Here is a 20769-nt window from a genome sequence, read left to right as displayed (position 1 = left end):
CACATATTGCCATTATACCACTGTTTTGTTGTTAAAACTAAAATCTTATATTAAGCACAGCTTCTGTGCATATCCAGTGCACTATGGATTTAATATTACTTTAAAACCTGAGAGGGCTTTTCAACATACCACGGCTAAATATCATTTCAGACTTATTTAGGCTTTGTATTCAGTTGTATGTGATACAGTGATTTCTACTTACTTGTGAAGGCACTTTATCCTTCCAGTTAACATAACATAAAACATGTCAACATAAAATATAAGTTCTATTAAGTTAAATAACTACATTATGTATACATTTCAAAAAGTAGACTAGATAGGTGATTTGATTCACTGTTTAAAAAAAAAATAACTATATGTACCCAGAGAAAAGAAACATGAATGAGAACTTTTTCTTGTAAAAAAAAAAAAAAAAGTTTTGACTACACATCCATTGCATTTATATGAACACACTGAAATGTTTGCATGTTTAGGTTGAAAAAAATATAATTGTAATCAAATCGAATGTGGTCCATTTCACTCTAGACTACCATCTCTCTATCAAACTTTGCTTTCATGGATGTGTTGATTTCAGTACAATGGTCAACTCATGCACTCCTTGCAGTCTTTTTAAATAGGCTTTTTCTGAAATGACACGAGGACAGTGTAGCAAAGAATCCTATATTTAAGACCCACATTGTAAATACCAGAGGTGGAAAGTAACGAATTACATTTACTCGCGTTACTGTAATTGAGTAGCTTTTTTGTGTACTTCTACTTTTTTAAGTATTTTTTTTAATCTGTAATTTTACTTTTACTTAAGTATATTTTGTTTGAAGTATTGTACTTCGCTACATTTTAAAACACATTAATTACTGAGTAAAAAAAAAAAAATCGCTCCCTGGAAGCTATGTCAGTAAATAATGGGCAGGAGGGCAAACTGGCGCTAAAATCACAAGACAGATGCAGACGGACAAAACAGGCGTTAGTGGTGCAGACACCGCTGAAAACGAAACCCCGTAATATTCTGAAGTTAAACTCAAGGAAATGAAGTGAACCCCTGGCCATATGTATGCTCTATTATGCAGTGTAAGCTGTACTTGCCTAGGGAGACCAAACTAGCAGTTTATAAAATCTCGACAGGACATCAACCCCACGTAAGCATATAGAGGTGAGCTAAATAATTGCGTCATTGCATTGGTGGTTAAAATGATGCTTTGACATTTTAGCAAGAGGTTTTGCACAAATTAGCCAAAAAGACTGGTGCGGAGTGTGCGATATATATTGTCTGCGATAATATCATAATTGTTGTTTTAATGATGTACGCGCGCATTTAGAGTGTTCTTTCACTGTGTGATTCAGTCTGTTGAAATGCATTTAGAATGAAATCAATCAAAATCACACAAAGAATGCTGTCTTTTCCTCTAAAAATCATAATCACACACACACACACATATATATATATATATAGATCAGTGGGGATTTCTTTAAGACTGCAAGGGAAGCTCAGCTTCCCCTCTAATGTAAAAAAAGAAACCCAACGGTCAAATATGTACTATTGTGTATTATGTATTGTGTTAATCAGCTACATGTCGGCTGACTCGATTTTCTTCTCATACATTCCCGTAGCGTCACAGTGCATTTCCCTGTTGAAGCCGAGCGTCCATTGACTTCAATGGGGCTGCTTTGAACAGTTTTTTTCAGTGCTCCGAAGCTAGACGGTCATTGGATAAATGCTGCGATTATGTCCCGCCCACGGACGCTCAGCGTCTCTGGAGGTGAATGAGGACTGGGCTTCCGCGTGATGATTGGAGGATCTGTCGATCTCCTTTTGACTGACAGCGGTCTGCACCATAAGAAGTCGGTGAAGCTGTTTCACGCTCAGTCCCATGATCGCGGATTTCTCAAGTGTATTCGAAAGACAAACTGCGGCAATATTTCTTGATATTTGTAAAATGCAGAACCACCACAAAATTAAATTGGTAACTAAGACAGATTGAAAATGTGCGCGCGCACACACACACACACACACACACACACACACTATAGCCATCTAGTGATTTATTACAATTTTTAAACTGAATTTCCCCAAAAATGGGCAAAAATCTTACATTAAACCTTATAAAATTATCCATGGTATCCCCATGTATGAAAGTTAGAAATCTGGGTCTTTTATGAAGTGAATTTTACCTGAAAGGCTTTTTTCTTTTTTTGTAAAAAAAAAAAGCCTATTTAAATAAATATTTATTTATTTATAGAAATGTAAAAGATTTAAATCCTCCAAAAACTGTACAAAGTTTAGTAAAAACATAAATGAACAGAGTAAAATTATATTTGTAAAAAATTTAAATATTTTACTATTACAAAATGAAATGTTATTGTCTAGGGTCAAAAAGACCCCGAGTGTCACTACAAATGAAGACCATCAGAGGGTTATAATGTAGGCCGAAAATGAGCTTCCCCTCTTTGAAAGACCAGCAGCCGCCACTGATGTATATATATATATATATATATATATATTTTTTTTTTTTTTTTTTTTTTTTTTTTACAACAGGACAGTAAACTAAGAGACTTGCGTTTTAGACACCATATTGCCATTGTTTTTGCTCTATTTCTACAACAAAAATTTATTCCAAACACAGCCACCAAAGCAAAATTTTGCATCTCTGAGCAACATGACAGTGTTTCGTTTCTGAATGAATCAACTGTTTAAATGATTTGGTTCAATCGCAATGACTCACTTATTAACAGTGACTTGCTGACACATACTGGCCATTTTAATTTCACATTTAAAGTATCTTTTGATTTTTTTTTTTTTTTATAATTAAGTTTTTACAATTTCAAATGAGTATTCAACATTTTATGTCTGGCATATCAAAACATTATTCATGCATTTGTAACTGCAGGTTAAATGCATTCTTGTCCTGCACTAAACAGTGTAATACATCTAAATGCCACATCCGATGAAGCTTTTGCATTTCCTCTGTATTGAAAAGATGAGTTTGTTGATACTGATTTGCCAGATAACAGCCCAAATGTTTTATTATTCTAAATAACTGATTCCTTTAATTAAAAACAACTAGTTTGAGATTAATAGACCTATTCCAGGGGTGTCAAACTCAGTTCCTGGAGGGCCATAGCCCTAACCCTGATCCAGCACACATATCATGTAGTTTTCCAATAAACCTAAATGATTAGATTAGCTGGATCAGGTGTGTTTAATTAGGGTTATATCTAAACTGTGCAGGACTGTGGCCCTCCAGGAACTGAGTTTGACACCCTTGGTCTGTCCCATTTTTGACTCCCTCCCACTGGTTAAAATGTAACTAAGTAATTTTTACTCTGAGTAAATTTTAAATGAGCTACTTTTTACTTTTACTTGAGTGGATTTTTTAGACTGGTACTTTTACTTGTACTTAAGTAAAATTTCATTAATGTAATGGTACTTTTACTTGAGTAGAATATTTTTGTACTCTTTCCACCTCTGGTAAATACAGACTGATCCAGTCTTGATTTGTGGTGCATCACTTGGTTTTGGATGACTGGCGTGAAGTCTAAGAGCAGCACAAAGTCTCCTGATGTTGTCCCTGCTTTCCTTGTGTCCCTGATAAAAGGCCATTTTCGCTTTTCTACAGCAATTGAAAGTTCATAATCCTTCCCGTGTCCCATCATAAAAGTGAATGGAGGGTACTTCTCTTTCGATGAAGGCTGCAATATCTGTCACATTAACAAACACAATTTATCAGCCTTTTCTTTTTAATTAAAAGGTACATACAGCAGATTGTTACTTCTAATAAAGAAGTACAAAATAATACACAATATTATCCTCTAACAGTAGTCTGTGCTGGAAGCATTGACATTAGTCTTACAGTTTGCAATTACGTAGTTAAATGCTGCCACCTGCTGATAGACATTTAAATAACAGCCTTTTTGCAGCTTAAAATGCCAATTTTTATTTAATTTTATTAATTTTTTTACGTTTTTTTTTAAGTTTGTCATTTTAAGCATACCAATGAGATTAAAAATAAATGTTAACATGCCATTATTATTATTATTTTTTTTTTTGTACATCAAAACAATATAAAACAACATTTTTGAAAGATTTCCCCACCATTGACAGCTCGGTACTGATTCTTTCATAGTGTTCAACATTTTTTGAGTAGAATCTAATTGTACAGCTTGGATCTATTTTACTGAAAGACATTTTCTTTGGTGATGGGCAATGAAATGACTTTAAAAAAGAAAAGAAAATTGAAATATCCTTTAAAATGTGTAAATAGAAGCCATTTGTTTTTCTGTTTATGTAATCACAGTCATGCAAATGCACAGCTTAAGTATTGGACATTTTGGTGTGTTAAACTGGTCAGCTAGCTCTGTTCCAAATAAGCAATGCGTGTTCACGTGAAACAATCAGATCGCAGAAATAAACGATTTTACTTAGACACATTTTTTGACAAATGTTCGATCTTGCCTGAGATCTGAAAGGATTAGACAGCTGAGCTAAAAGTATGGACCAATATTTCTGTCTTTTGCCAGGCCACTTTCTACAGCATTCAAAAAGCATAAAAATAAGTTATGAGGCTGAAATATAAAATGGTTGGAGCTACATAAAATATGTTGCCGCTGATACAAAGTACAGAAGAATGTGTAAATCTCTTGTGTTCAGTAATTGAGTGTGGAGGTCTAATTTCAGATTCATACCCTTAAGTACAGAAACTATTAAATTCACATCACTGTGCGGCGGTCAGCTTTTTGTAATTCCACATTACCTGCAGAGGGAAATCACTTGTGCTGACATCCACAAAAGACTGACAGTAATGAGGATCCATGTAAATCAAGCTGTCATCTGCAAGGACAAAACAAAAGACAAGTTATTCAAAAAACACAGTGATTATTAAAATGCATATCTTGGCCCAATTTCTATGCAGAGCAGCTCAAAGTCACCCACCTCCGCTGGGTTTCAAACAATCAAACACAAGAATTTTTTTTGGTCTTTCCTAAACTTGGATGGATTAAATGCTGCATAACCGAATCGTGTTGTACAAGCACATTCTTTATGCTGCAAAGGGGGCCGTCATTTAATTTGGGTGTAGAGAAATTACCTTTACAAACACGCAATTATATTAGATCATTTGCATATGATGAATGCAGACGGCAGGCTGAACCTGGCAGGGAGAATGTGTTACTTGTCATTTAGACATCATCCCGGAGTAGATTTCAAATTGCTAAAATGTAAATGGGTAAATATTGACTACCTACATGTACAACTGAAGGTTTCCACTGGCTACTGAAGGCGATGGAGAGTTGGCTATGGATATGCAAGCTGCTTATGTAAATGAAAAAAGCCTGCTATTTCTGATACCCTTGCATGATGAATGGTGTAGCGTTTTTGATGGGTTCGGGGGAAATAAAATAAGCTTCTCTGATGGCGATGACCTTCTCTTTGAGTGCATTCATTTATTTTGTCTCCTATAAAAGACTAACCTTGAAATCCAACAAAAAAGTAGGCCTGTTTAGGCTTTCCGCCAAAGACGCCGATACAGTACTCTAAGCTTAATATGCTCTAGAGTAAGAGAAAGAGAGTCAACAAGAACACAGTAGTGAAGTGAAGTCGACAGCCACATCTTTAACAAATATTTCTCTCTTTGTCATTGTATAATCTACTTTGTAGTTGTACATAAGGGTGGTTTCCAAAGCCTCACCTTGACAACGCTTAAGTATCCTGGGTTGATTTTCTCTCCACCGAGTCTCAGAGGAATGAGTATGATGAAAGCTCTACCATCAGGGGCAGCTTCAGAATTGAGTCCCTGAGGATCACTGTGGCTGGCGGTCCACCCTGAATGGCTATCAATAACATCAGCACTGTACACTGAAGACAATCAATAACACAGAGGTCAACACAGGTCCTTTCTCTGTCTAGTGGGAAAAATTCAGCTGTTACTAAATCTAACTGTACCTGTGACGACTGATGATTCATCGATTCTTCAACTGTGTGATGTTTATAAGTTAGCTTTGAAATATTACAGTTGGGTGTGTTTGTTCATATTGGGATTGAAAAGCAAATTTGTATACAGTATATACTTCCATTCAAATGTTTAGGGTATGTAAGATTTTTTTTAATGTTTCTGTAAGAAATCACTCATGCTTTATTTGACTGAAAATACAATAAAAACAGTAATATTGTAAAGTCATATATTTTGCATCTATTTTTTATTTATTTTAAAATATAATGTACTCCTGTGATGGCAAAGCTGAATTTCAGCAGCCATGAATGCAGACTTCAGTGTCACTTGATCTTTCAGAATTCCTTTTAATATGTCATTTTAACCAGTGATTTATTTCACTAATTCCATTCAAAAAGGGAAACTTGTATATTATATTAATTCATTACAAACAGACTGATGTATTTCAGAATCAGAATCAGAATGAGCTTTATTGCCAGGTATGTTCACACATACAAGGAATTTGTTATCGTGACAAGCTCCGCAGTGCAACATAATGACAGTGACAGAACAAAAACACAAAATGGAATAAAAATTTTAAAAAAATACAAATAGGTAGGTAAGGAATGAAAATATACAAATTGACAATGTATGGCAGGTATATTACAATGAGCGTTATGTATGTACAGGTATATTATGTGCAAAAAAAATTTAAGTGTACGCTAAGTATGGTGTTAGATAAATAAGTGTATGTATATATAAATATAAAATGTAGTGTGTTCAACAGTTTTTATCAATTGTTCATGAGATGGATTGCCTGAGGGAAGAAAGTTTTTCTGTGTCTGGTCGTTCTGGTGCTCAGTGCTCTGTAGCGTCGACCAGATGGCAACAGTTTAAAGAGGGAGTGAGCTGGATGTGAGGGGTCCAGAGTGATTTTGCCAGCCCTTTTGCACACTCTGGATAAGTACAGTTCTTGAGTAGATGGGAGGGTTGAACCGATGATTCGCTCAGCAGTCCGGACTACCCTCTGTAGTCTTCTGAGGTCAGATTTAGAAGCTGAGCTGAACCAGACAGTTACTGAAGTGCAGAGAATGGATTCGATGATGGTGGAGTAGAACTGTTTCAGCAGATCCTGTGGCAGGTTAAACTTCCTCAGCTGGCGAAGGAAGTACAACCTCTTCTGGGCCTTTTTCACAATGGAGTCAATGTGAATGTCCCACTTCAGGTCCTGAGAGATAGTGGTGCCCAGGAACCTAATTGACTCCACTGCAGTCACATAGCTGTTCATGATGGTGAGTGGGGGGAGTGCAGGGGAGTGCAGGGGAGTTTCTCCTGAAGTCCACGATCATCTCCACTGTTTTGAGTGTGTTAAGCTCTAGGTTGTTGAGACTGCACCAGACAGCCAGCTCTTTAACCTCCTGTCTGTAAGCAGACTCGTCACCGTCCTGAATGAGGCCGATGAGTGTGGTGTCGTCTGCAAACTTCAGGAGCTTGACAGAGGGGTCCTTAGATGTGCAATCGTTGGTGTACAGGGAGAAGAGCAGTGGGGAGAGTTCGCAGTCCTGGGGAGCTCCGGTGCTAATTGTACGGGTGCTGGATGTGTATTTTCCCAGCCTCACTAGCTGCTGCCTGTCTGTCAGGAAGCTGTTGATCCACTGACAGACGGAGGTGGGCACGGAGAGCTGAGTCATTTTGGGCAGGAGGAGGTTTGGGATGATCGTGTTAAAGGCCGAGCTGAAGTCCACAAACAGGATCCTCACATAAGTCCCCGGTCTGTCTAGGTGTTGCAGAACATAATGCAGTCCAATGTTTACTGCATCGTCCACAGACCTGTTTGCTCTGTAGGCAAACTGAAGAGGATCCAGCAAGGGTTCAGTGATGTCCTTCAGGTGGGCCAGCACCAGTTTTTCAAATGACTTCATGACCACAGACCACAGGCCTGTAGTCATTTAGTCCTGTAATTTTGGATTTCTTTGGGATGGGGATGATGGTGGAGCATTTGAAGCATGAAGGGACTTCGCACAGCTCCAGCGATCTGTTGAAGATCTTTGTGAAGATGGGGGCCAGCTGGTCAGCACAGGATTTCAGACAGGCTGGTGTAACACAATCTGGACCTGGTGCTTTTTTCCTTTTCTGCTTCCGGAAGACCTGGTGCACCGAATCCTGAATGTTGAGAGCGCTTGATTGGAGATGTGTTCAGGGAAGTCGTGGCCTAATGGTTAGAGAGTTGGACTCCCAATCGAAAGGTTGTGAGTTCGAGTCCCGGGCCGGCAGGAATTGTGGGTGGGGGGAGTGCATGTACAGTTCTCTCTCCACCTTCAATACCACGACTTAGGTGCCCTTGAGCAAGGCATCGAACCCCCAACTGCTCCCCGGGTGCCGCAGCATAAATGGCTGCCCACTGCTCCGGGTGTGTGTTCACAGTGTGTGTGTGTGTTCACTGCTCTGTGTGTGTGCACTTTGGATGGGTTAAATGCAGAGCACAAATTCTGAGTATGGGTCACCATACTTGGCTGAATGTCACTTTCACTTTCAGGATGGGTTGCAGGAGTTGTGAATGGTTGTGTGGGGAGGTGTTGAGGGGAGGTGATGGGTGTTCTTTCAAACCTGCAGTAAAACTCGTTCAGATTGTCTGCCAGTCGTTGATTCTCCACAGTGCTGGGGGATGGTGTCTTGTAATTGGTGATCTTCTTTAGACTTTTCCACACTGATGCAGTAAACTGGGTCCTTATTTTTCCAGAATAATTCCTCTTTGCCACTTTGATCTCCTTTTACAGTGTGTATTTAGCCTGTTTATACAAGACATTGTCCCCCTTCATGTAAGCATCTTCTTTGGCCTGACGGAGCTATCCGAGTTTTGCAGTGAACCACAGTTTGTCATTGTTGTAATTTAGTTGAGTCCTGGTAGGAATGCATATATTTCAAATGTTTATTTCTTTTAATTTAGACTTTTATAAATGACAACTAAGGAAAATCCCAAATTCAGTATCTCAGAAAATTTGAATATTGTGAAAAGGTTCAATAATGAAGACACCTGGTGCCACACTCTAATCAGCTAATTAACTCAAAACTCCTGCAAAGGCCTTTGAATGGTCTCTCAGTGTAGTTCTGTAGGCTACACAATCATGGGGAAGACTGCAGACTTGTCCAAAAGATGACCATTGACACCTTGCAAAAGGAGGGCAAGACACAAAAGGTCATTGCAAAAGAGGCTGGCTGTTCACAGAGCTCTGTGTCCAAGCATATTAATAGAGAGATGAAGGGAAGGAAAAGATGTGGTAGAAAAAAAGTGTACAAGCAATAGGGATAACCACACCCTGGAGAGGATTGTGAAACAAAACCCATTCAAAAATGTGGGGGAGATTAACAAAGAGTGGACTGCAGCTGGAGTCAGTGCTTCAAGAACCACTGCACAAAGACGTATGCAAGACATGGGTTTCAGCTGTCGCATTGTGTCAAGCCACTCCTGAACAACAGACAGCGTCAGAAGCATCTCGCTTCAAAAAGGACTGAACTGCTGCTGAGTGGTCCAAAGTTATGTTCTCTGATGAAAGTACATTTTGCATTTCCTTTGGAAATCAGGGTCCCAGAGTCTGGAGGAAGAGAGGAGAGGCACACAATCCACGTTGCTTGAGGACCAGTGTAAAGTTTCCACAGTCAGTGATGGTTTGCAGTGCCATGTCATCTGCTGGTGTTGATCCACTGTGTTTTTTGAGGTCCAAGGTCAACACAGCCGTATACCAGGAAGTTTTAGAGCACTTCATGCTTCCTGCTGCTGACCAACTTTATGGAGATGCAGATTTCATTTTCCAACAGGACTTGGCCCCTGCTCACAGTGCCAAAGCTTCCAGTACCTGGTTTAAGGACCATGGTATCCCTGTTCTTAATTGGCCAGCAAACTTGTCTGACCTTAACCCCATAGAAAATCTATGGGGTATTGGGAAGGGGAAGATGCGATATGTCAGACCCAACAATGCAGAAGAGCTGAAGGCCACTATCAGAGCAACCTGGGCTTTCATAACACCTGAGCAGTGCCACAGACTGATCGACTCCATGCCACGCCGCATTGCTGCAGTAATTCAGGCAAAAGGAGCCCCAACTAAGTATTGAAAGCTGTACATGCTCATACTGTCACGATCGTATAAAGGACAGGAAGCAAGTTGCAAGTTAACAGTCTTTATTTGAGACGTAAGATCAGGCTGGGGTTGGTGGTGGGTGACGCAGGGACCTCGATGGCAGCACAGACTGGTGAGAAGGTGATTGAGTGCACAGGTGGGGGATGATGAGGGATCCGTGAGATGCAAGATGATCAGCGGTAACACCCACATGAAACAATCAACATGATGTAACATGAGACGAGCAGGAAACATTCATGAACCGTGACACATACTTTTCATTTTTATACTTTTTAATTGGCCAAGATTTCTAAAAATCCTTTCTTTGTAAGTTATTTTCTAATTTTTTGAGATACTGAATTTGGGATTTTCCCTAGTTGTCAGTTATCATCATCAAAATTAAAAGAAATAAACATTTGAAATATATCAGTTAGTGGAATTAGTGAAATAAATCAACTTTTTGATGATATTCTATTTATATGACCAGCACCTGTGTATATACTAGTCAATGCAAGCCCTATATAATTAGGGCTTGCATTAACTAGTCGAGTGATCGACTACTTCAACCACTATTCGGCGCTGTCAGAAACATTCAACTACGCGAGCATGCATTAACCACAATGCATGCGAAGAGTTTGCAAGTACGACGTGAATTTTAGGATTACAATATTGCGTGTAGCTATTACTTTCTACGACCTTATTTATGTTGCATGTAAAATTTAAATATGTAATGTAATAATTAGGGGTGTGCCTGAAGCCGAATACCTTATTCGGAGAGGCATGGATAATGACTTGTAAAACTAATAACAAACAAGAAATAATTCTGCCTGAATATTGGGTTGAGGCTGACACAGTCCGGTGTTTGCTTGATAACAGTTGAGCCAGGGGATCAACGCAATATTATACACAGACCTCTAATCACAAGTGTGAATCACGAGTGTGAAGTGAATGAATGTAAACTTTATGAGTGAAAAGAGTACAAATCAAACACAGCATTGCTGTTGCCTCTCCGTGAATCTCTCAGAAATCAGAGCTTTGCAAGAGTAATATCACCTATAATAATACATCATACACACATTCTATTATTTGTATATATTTAAAAGGCAATGATTTAAACATTAGGCTACGATATGATACGAATAAATAAGCACAGTGAACTCACCAAACAAACAGCAGCGCTGTGCATCTCAGACTCTCAAAAACCAAACCATTTCTCTCGAGAGAGCAGGCTGATAATCAACTTAGATATTGATACATTTTCTACTTGTCCTACATGTTTGCATCTTTATGTTTTGCGCGGCACAAGTGAAGATCACATAACATTAAGACTCGCTTAAAGAGTAAATGTTATTAAAATGTGCGCATTGAATTGATTCAGTCGTGTCCAAATAATCACTAAACGTTTGTCATGACATCTCTTTTCTTGCATGATAAATATAATTGTAAAAATTTTTATAATTATTTTAGTTTAACAGATCATACTTATTAAGTGATAACTAAAAAGATGTTCATAACGGTCTTATCAAGTAACTGTACAATGTTGTATCAGAATGAAGATATGAAGAATGTTGTGATTGTTACAGATACAGATACAAATACAGATACAAATACTGGCTATTACATGAAAATGTAAATATGTAATGTCATAATTATAAAGTTTTGACAATTTATATATGTACATTTTGAATAAGGCTATGAATTAATCCACTAGTCTGTGGATGCCCAGCTGGGCTGAGGGTCCATCCCCAAACCAGGACATGAAGGTGCGGTGATATGCTTCTTGTAGGTACGAGTCAGCCTCCTCAGCACCTCCTTGAGCAGCACAGAGAGGCTGCTGGTTGACCTGCGCTAGGGGAAGAATGGAGGCCTCTAATGTGGCCGCCAGTCTTCGTGCTGCACTGCTGGTCCATGTCTCCGTATCCAGGGGCTCCAAGGTCAATGCTTCTGACCAGGTCCATTCTTGTGCAAGATGTATAAAAAAAAACAAAAACAAAAAACTAGGTTTTTAAAGGATCATGTGAAATTGAAGACTGGAGAAATGGCTGTTGAAGATTCAGCTTTGCCATCACAGGAATAAATTACATTTAAAAAAAAAAAAACCGATTCAATTCTAATAAGGTTTCTTTTTTTTTTTTTTGTATTCTTCATCATATAAATCCAGCCTTGGTGAGCATAAAAGATAACATAATTTCTGACCAGTAGTGCAATTTTAATCTTTATTTAGTCAATTACCTCATAAATTATATCCACTAAGAAACAATGGAGCAGAAGTCTTTCAGAAGTCCTAAAAGTCTGTCCTAGATTTCTCTGAGTGACAGAGATATTTCAATTTTAAATAGACAGTGGAGCTTAGCAGCGGTGCTTTAAGAACAAAAGTCCAATTACGATATTAAGTATAGTCAATATTTCACTTTTATCACATTTTATCCTCACAAACAGAGGTGGCTGTCTGAAATAGTGTAAGTACAAGTGCTGAGGGTCATAAAGGTGCTGGACCTGGCTATGGGGCCATTAGACAATGACCTTGCTACTTGTCAAGGCCTGTAATTGGCTAATAAGTATATTTTATTAGCCATTAGCCACTTTATAGACAGATATTTCTATAATGACATATTTCATTACAGACGTGGGCTCTGGATGATGCTTCAATGTTGTTTTTTGAATGAAGGTATTAAACTGCCAAATGTCGTGGCCTGTTCACCATATTACACAAAACTGCCCTCCGTCAATCATAAGAGAACTCATTCATTAGAGACTGACAACCTCTAACACTGAAATACCCAGCCTCTGAAGTGAAAAATTAATACAGAATTTCACTATGCAAATGAAGAGATAAAAACTTTGCCTACATACATTTAAGCAACAAACAAACACAGAACTGTTTTTACATCTCTTGCATGGACAGTTATCATATGAAAACTATAATTTAATTTAAATAAATAAATTGTTCACCCAAAAATTTTTTTGAAAAATTAAGTAATCCAACCGACTCTAGTCCATCCAATCTAACACGAAAAGCTGCATGTTTGTAACAATAATAAATAAATCATTAAGACATTTATAACTTCCGGACAAAATTTGAGTCCTCTATCCATAATATTGCTTTCTCCAGTGAAAAATAATCTTGTCTGAATTAGGAGAGAAATATGCTCAGATCAAGCATGGTCTACAAATTAACAGTTCTAAACAAATATATTGGTGGATTTTGTTGTGAGAGGACTACGGGGGATGGACTTTTTCACTGGAGGAAATGTTATTAACCATTTGTTTCTTACAAACACACAGCTTTTCACTTCACAAGATGTTAACTGATGGACAGGAATCAGGCTCTTATCAGCTCGTTGGACTCTGTTCTAACGAAGAACAAACTGATCTATGTTTTGGATGGCCTGTAGGTGAATAAATTTTCCTTTTTGGGTGAACAATACCTTTAAAAATAAGAATATATGATTTAAACTCTTATTGCCAGATAGAATTTTATATATATACAGTACAGACCAAAAGTTTGGACACACCTTCTCATTCAAAGAGTTTTCTTTATTTTCATGACTATGAAAATTGTAGTCACACTGAAGGCATCAAAACTATGAATTAACACATGTGGAATTATATATGGAATTATATACATAACAAAAAAGTGTGAAACAACTGAAAATGTCATATTCTAGGTTCTTCAAAGTAGCCACCTTTTGCTTTGATTACTGCTTTGCACACTCTTGGCATTCTCTTGATGAGCTTCAAGAGGTAGTCACCTGAAATGGTCTTCCAACAATCTTGAAGGAGTTCCCCGAGAGATGCTTAGCACTTGTTGGCCCTTTTGCCTTCAGTCTGCAGTCCAGCTCACCCCTAAACCATCTCGATTGGGTTCAGGTCCGGTGACTGTGGAGGCCAGGTCATCTGGCGCAGCACCCCATCACTCTCCTTCTTGGTCAAATAGCCCTTGATGCCTTCAGTGTGACTCAGAGTCAGGAAAATAAAGAAAACTCTTTGAATAAGAAGGTGTGTCCAAACTTTTGGTCTGTACTGTATATATATATATATATATATATATATATATATATATATATATATATATATATATATATATATAATATATATATATATATATAAAACCCAATCTCACCTATACTCAAGATGTGAAGCAAGAGAGCCTGGGCCAAATTAATCTGCCCTGCCCGGAGTGTACCACCCCTCCCACAGTCTGAAGTGAGAGTGGAGCCTGGAAGGGCAGGGAACTCTTCCCGATAGGTCAGCCAAACTCGTGAGGAGAAGTCCTTTCGAAATCCATCAACATTACCTGTAACAACACTGTCATCTAATTCTTCAGCAGTACAACTCTCGGTAGGGCTTTCATCATCTGAGGACAACAGTTAGCACAAAAATTCCATGATACACCTGGAATCTTGGTGGGGGGAAAAAAACTAATAAAAAATAAATAAAATGCCAGTTTTATTAAATATTACCGTAGTTAAAAATAGAAAATACACAAATAAACACTTGATTATCAGATTATCAAATTGACAGATTATCAAATTGGTTTACATGTTCTGTCTAAATCATCTTACCCACTGCCTTTAAGTGGTAGCATTTCCCCAACAAGAAAATGGGAGAATTACAACTGAAGGCAGTTTTTGACTTAAGAACCCAACCTTGAAGGGTTCAAAAAACTGTCATGATCAGTCACGTGTACAGGTATGACATAATTTTGTGACTTGTGAAAGACTGTCAGATGAACGAAAAATTATAATTGTAACATTCAAGTGATGTGTAAGATCTCTCGTTACATACTATATTTCACATTGTGCCATGCTGACTTCAGTTTCTCCACCTCGTCTGTCCCATTTGTCTCCAATTTATCAGCCACTGAGCGGAACCCATCACAGCACATACGATGGAGTTGCTTCGGAAAGTTTTCAATACAACCAAACAAGTTAACGTACATCGTTTTTGGAAACATTTCATTGATTTTTCTTTCTCTAATACTTAGATGACATTTCCACCACAAGCAAAAGAATGCAAAACCATTGCATTTACAACATACCTGCTCACATGTCTTGTTACACTTAAGAACTCACCTAGACGTTACTCTTGTGTTTTCATTTTGAGGAAGCGTCTCATTCAGTCTCGCGGTATTTCAGATATGCAACCAGTCTGGTGCATTCTAGTGATGGGGCGTCTGGTACAGTACTTTGGAACTATTCATTCCAAAGAACTGGTAAATTTATATACATATATATATATATATATATATATATATATATATATATATATATATATATATATATATATATATATATATAAGGTTTAACATTAAAGGATGATTGTGATTTCTGTGGTTCCTTTTAAAACCAATCTCTAGACTGGAAAGTTTTTGTTATGTTAAAATAAAATATTTATCAAGAGCAACTATGAGTTTTGATAAAAACTCTCATACATTCAAGTCGCAAGAAAGAATATTTTTTAGTGTGTTTTATTTGTAAGACGTTTGTTATTTGTCTTTTATGAGTTTGTCATCGTTCAGGGATCTCGAAAGAATGATGCCTTTGAAATATCTTTACACGTACTAGACTTAATTACAATCTAGTTTAATTATCAAATGAAATAAGTAAGGACATTTGTCTATTATTTAAGCGTTTCTGTACTTGATATGTTTTTTTAGGATATTATTCATAATCACAAGAGTTTAAATTAAACACAATCTACCGCAAACCACGATTTGTTAACACCAAATAAAGTTGTCATTGTCTAAAGATTACACGATTAGTGGATGTGGTAACGGATGCATTTCACACTTTTCGCTAGACATATGGCTTCCTGTACAAGAGCCCTCTATTGTACGCACAGGATATGAATCACCGGGAAGACTCAGACCCACGATCCCGAGAGACTGAAAGATGATGTGCGTTTATAATACAGTTTTACTGTACGTTCTCCTCTCTCGTTCGTCTGGAGCGCGTTATTTTTTCCTATCCGTATTCCGACAAGTCCCGCCCCTGACCTGCTCTGTGCTTATGGTTACTACGGCTTTATGAGTGACTCCTCAACTGTCCAATCACAGACTTATTTTAGGCGTCAGGAGGTGGGGCTTGTGGAAATACGGGTACGGGGGGGGGTGGAAGGAATATCGCGACTGGAGCGCTGGAGTTACTCGAGCACTCAGCGGCTACAGTAATGGCTGAGCGCCGTGCCTTTGCCCAGAAAATCAGCAGGTAAGGATATCTAACGCACCTCCAAGCTATTGAGTTTAAATATATTCTCCCAGCGCCCTGCGACCATTCTTTGTCCTCTGCCTCATGCAGTTGGCGAGCGTGCCAGTCTTTCCCAAATAAGGCCTAGGCGTTGAGTTAGCTTGAGCAGACGCTGAGTTTAGAGGCTGTGTCTCAAAACCTAGGGAACTGCCTACCCAGACTGCTCGGTAGGGTCTAATAAGCGCGATTGGAGTGCCGTCTAGGTAGGCAGCTTAACTAGGTTTTGAGATGCATCCATAGAGATGCCCGAGCGACCCACCCTAAACAGCAAGACAGCAGTATAATGCCTTTGTGCTTCTGTGCATTAAAATCAGTCTTTATCCCTGGGTTTATAATACATAAATACGTCTTTTGTTAAATCAATCTAGAGATTTAACGATGCAGACTAGGCTGATTCAAAGAAATGCAGTGTTTAGTGTTTGTGAGATGATGGCTTGACATACTGACACATCGGGATCTTGAGGTGTTATGCTGTCAGTATGCAGTCATATGGTACACTATTATAATAGTCAATATGCAGTCTTATAGTAAATGCACGGTGCACCACAGCTTTTAAACTCTTAAGTAAATAACGAGAATTAAAAATAATGTAAGCAATGACTTTAAGCCCGGAGATCATGAATAATAATTATGCATAATAATTTCTGGTGTATTACGGAGAACATCATCAGCTGACAAGTGCTCAGATGTCCTTGCATGATATTGATGGGTTGCATTGCTGTGGTAGCCATGCAGCTATTATAAAGCCTTTAAGACCATTTCAGACTTAGATCCAGTATGTCCTGAAATATAATGCATAAGTAAATTTCAAGCATATTCTTTTCCTTGTAATGACACTATGTGATTAATGTTTAGATCTGTTCAGATTTTGGCTAGTGGCCCATTTTGTGGAGCAGGGTACCTGGGTTATCATAATAGACTACAATTAAGTCTCGTCATTGGTTTAAAAGCATCTCTTTTCAGTCTAGATTTCCTTTGTGGTGTTAAATCAGAGATTAGACCTCATATGGGTTTAAAAAAGGAAGTGACCTTTTAGGCTCCCTGGTGGTTTCCACAGTCTTGGCATTTCCCAGATGCTGAATGCTGTTGTCTTTTCAGTGACATGTAATAGGATGATTTGATTAGTTCAGGATAGACTTAGTGGCACCTGCACCCTTGATTCCAATCATTACTTATTATTAAAACCAAATAGAAAAATGCCTTTTATTGATATGATCAAGAAAATAGCTATGCATTTTGTTTTATTCATAAGACAGTATTGGTTTTACCCATAATATAGAATACAAAAAGCCCCTCAAAAGTCAATGTCTATCTAATTTTATTTTACACAGTCAAAGCAAAACTGAAAGCACTAAAAATCTTGAAGCTCACCCCTTTTTATTGAATGACTTGCTAATTAGATATTCAGATGAAATCTAATTATTATTATAATTTTTTTGTAAGTCACAGAAGCTGTTTCTCATGGCTCTGTTTACTTTAAGTGCAAGACGTTTTCAGAGATGTGTGAAATATTCACTGAAAGTCATGGTGTTAGCCGGTGCCTTGGTAAACAACACATCCGCGTGGGCTAATCATCTGTTCCCTCTTCAGGAATGTCCAGCCTAAATAAAGTCCCTCCAGAACCAACAAGGGCACTGGGGGCGGGGTTTTGTTTCAGTGTATTAGAAGAGGATTCTGATTAGAGATATTGACCTGGACTCTATGCTACAACAAAGACATTCTGATAATATTGTACATTTGGTTCTTCTTACTGTAGACCAGACGCATTGCTTTTATTCAAACCTTGATGATAGTTTTTCTGCTTGTACTTTATAGGACAGTAACTCAGCCTGTGAAAACTGAATAATAATATGTTGCAATCTTATGTCATTACTCTATACAGTCATGAACCTTTGTTTACCTAACCTACTGGAGGGGCTTAGGTGTATTGTAATGTGAACATGCAGAGACTTGTCTCATCACAAGATTTGCTAGTATGTTTTTTGTGTTGACTTTTTTTTTTTTAATGCTGTTTTGTTTTTGAATATTCCTGCTAAATTGCAAGTGCGATTTGTGCATGGTTAATTTAGATTTTGTATTAGATTAAATTTAAATTAGATTAAAAGTCACAATAAAAAATGTTTCCTATACCATAAACTAAAACTGCTGAATGAATGAAAAATATTGAAAATAATAGCCACATTTTCAGTGCATTATTTTTGTGAGCCCAGTATGCTGCCAGTATTAGTTTGATGTGTCATTGATTGTTGCTATTTACAAAAGCTTGTGCCAAGAAAAAGATCATAATACTCTGGCTATACTTGTACCATTTTAGCAGTAATTGGTTTGTATACTCTACACATCATGCTTGGAACACCTGGATGGAGTACTTCTGTACTGTACAGTTCTATCAAGCTATTCTCAGTGGGACAAATAATGTGGAAAAAATCTCAACATTCAAGTTTTTTCTTGACTTTATTGGCTTTTGTTGATAAGTATTTGTGTCTTGTTCTCCAGGACTGTAGCGGCTGAGGTCAGGAAGCAGATTGCTGGTCAGTACGGGGGCTCACCTCAACTTCTCAAAAACCTCAGTGTGGGTGGGAATGCAACTAGTAATGCTGTAAGTACTACATTTTAAACAGAGAATATACTTTTCGGTGTTAAATCTGAGAGATTGACGTTTCAAAGGAGTATTTACCACTATCCCTTTAGTGTGACAGTCTTTCTTGGGAGATAGCGGCAACAGTTCTCACATTCTCTTTCTTGTCCCTATAGATTCCTCTGACAGAGGCTGTAGAGCCAGTGGAATTTGAAGAGTATTTGATCACACACCCTCCCCTCATAGAGTCAGGACCACTGAGAGATCTGATTGAGTTTCCTCCAGATGACATTGAAGTGCTTTACACGCCAAGAGAGTGCCGAACTCTTGGCCAGGCTGTGCCTGAGGAGGGGTGAGTGTGTTCAGGGTGGATTGTTTCAAAGAATTGAGGAATACATTTAGTATGTCTCTGCAAACCAGCATGTACACAGTGCGAGAGGCGTAATTGAACGAAATGAATCAGATTGTCAGTGTGAACAGTTTTAAAATGTATTCCGTGATTATCTCAATAGTCATTTAAGCTTAAAAGGTTTTTTTTGTAAATATTGTTTGAACATAAACAGCTGTTATTCACTTGTTCTTTTGTTACATACTGCTTTAAAATATTTTACTTGTTCTTCCTCTTAAATTCTTTTTCCAGTGAGAATGATCCACATATCAGAGACTGCGTCCGGTCTTATACTGAGGACTGGGCCGTTGTTAACCGCAAGTATGATGCTTCACTTGATTTCCTTTTTACATCTGTTCTCACTTTAGAATTAATACAGCTTTTTTTTCTGATCCATGGGATTCTGATACATGATTTGAAATATGAAGCTGAAAGTGTTATGTTTTTGGTGCCTCTTTTTGACGACAGATGTTTCAATCCTGAGGAAGTACAGTATCTTTAACACTATCTGTAGATTTCTGCAGGCACAAATTTTGTGTGGGCTTGCTCATAAATGACAAAGAGGAATTCAAGTGTATAATGCCTAACAGCCTTTCTCCAACATGCTGCTTTTATCGTAGTTTTCACTGGGGCTTTTAACTCTTGAGGCAAACTCAAGCAGCTTCTGAGATATTTATAGGACCTTCATAAGTTACTGTGAATCAGTTACCTTGGTGATTCTTCATATAATGGTTCTCATTGTAACCATGAATAGTAGTCCAAACGTATACTGATTATTATTACCCAGTCATTGTGAGAAAAGTAAATGGAAGTGATGACATTACTGTCATTAAGGTTGAAAGTTTACTTTAAGCCTACAAACTTTTATATAATTATGTAAACTGATTTTCTGTAATTTTATCCATCATTGACAAAGCACCACTGAACTTAATTTTAACATTAGTGCTGTATGTAAAATACTCATTATATAAAATAGAGCTTAATGCTTTACTGATAAAAAGTGATAGTTTCACCTAATCTTGTTTTCTTGTTTATACAAAATTGAGTACTGATTAATTTTAAATAGCTATTAGTTGTTTAACACGTAATTAAATTTTTTTACTATGATTAAACAAGTCTCTTGACCCCCCCCCCCCACATACACAAACACACACACAAAAAAAAACAAAACAAATATATATATATATATATATATATATAACAAAATAATTCTTAGAAAATTAATTCAGGCAAACATTTTTTTTTTTTTAATTAATTTAAAAAGGCTTTAAAAATATTTGAATGCACAGGTACCACAAGTTGGGCACCGCATTCAATCCCAACACTTTGGATAAGCAGAAGGAGAGGCAGAGAGGTCTACCCAAGCAGGTTTTTGAGTCTGATGAGTTGCCAGATCACAGCAGCTATCAGGATGATCAGGTAAACCTGTCTTTGCTACTGTTGCGTGTGATGTAAAGACTTTGATAATTGCACAATATCCCTTTGAGTTTCTTTTTGAATTCACTGAATATAAACACTG

General features: G+C 37.6%; 2 protein-coding genes across 11 annotated transcripts in view; one reads left to right on the top strand and one right to left on the bottom strand.

Moving 5' to 3' along the window:
* LOC132152300 (cysteine protease ATG4C-like) overlaps positions 1-14924 on the bottom strand; it is a 45967-nt gene extending 31043 nt beyond the window's left edge. Inside the window, exons 1-11 of the mRNA XM_059561098.1 lie at positions 14825-14924; positions 14602-14685; positions 14160-14393; positions 11745-11995; positions 11199-11251; positions 10051-10166; positions 5682-5848; positions 5464-5542; positions 4749-4825; positions 4091-4210; positions 3453-3696 (exon numbers count right to left, since the gene is read on the bottom strand). Coding sequence (XP_059417081.1) covers positions 3453-3696; positions 4091-4210; positions 4749-4825; positions 5464-5542; positions 5682-5848; positions 10051-10166; positions 11199-11251; positions 11745-11995; positions 14160-14393; positions 14602-14685; positions 14825-14924 — 1525 coding nt within the window. The remainder of the gene's footprint in view (positions 1-3452; positions 3697-4090; positions 4211-4748; positions 4826-5463; positions 5543-5681; positions 5849-10050; positions 10167-11198; positions 11252-11744; positions 11996-14159; positions 14394-14601; positions 14686-14824) is intronic.
* A 1188-nt stretch (positions 14925-16112) lies between these two features.
* LOC132151840 (dedicator of cytokinesis protein 7) overlaps positions 16113-20769 on the top strand; it is a 48538-nt gene continuing 43881 nt past the window's right edge. For all 10 annotated transcript variants that reach the window (XM_059560265.1, XM_059560264.1, XM_059560263.1 and 7 more), the window contains exons 1-5: positions 16113-16245; positions 18781-18883; positions 19039-19214; positions 19503-19571; positions 20540-20669. In XM_059560265.1, the coding sequence (XP_059416248.1) occupies positions 16208-16245; positions 18781-18883; positions 19039-19214; positions 19503-19571; positions 20540-20669 (516 nt within the window). In that variant the 5' untranslated portion in view covers positions 16113-16207. The remainder of the gene's footprint in view (positions 16246-18780; positions 18884-19038; positions 19215-19502; positions 19572-20539; positions 20670-20769) is intronic.

Source organism: Carassius carassius, chromosome 10 (genome assembly GCF_963082965.1).
Source record: "Carassius carassius chromosome 10, fCarCar2.1, whole genome shotgun sequence".
NCBI lineage: Eukaryota > Metazoa > Chordata > Actinopteri > Cypriniformes > Cyprinidae > Carassius > Carassius carassius.
Note: the sequence above shows the minus strand (reverse complement) of the source record. Positions and strands in the feature narration are given on the sequence as shown.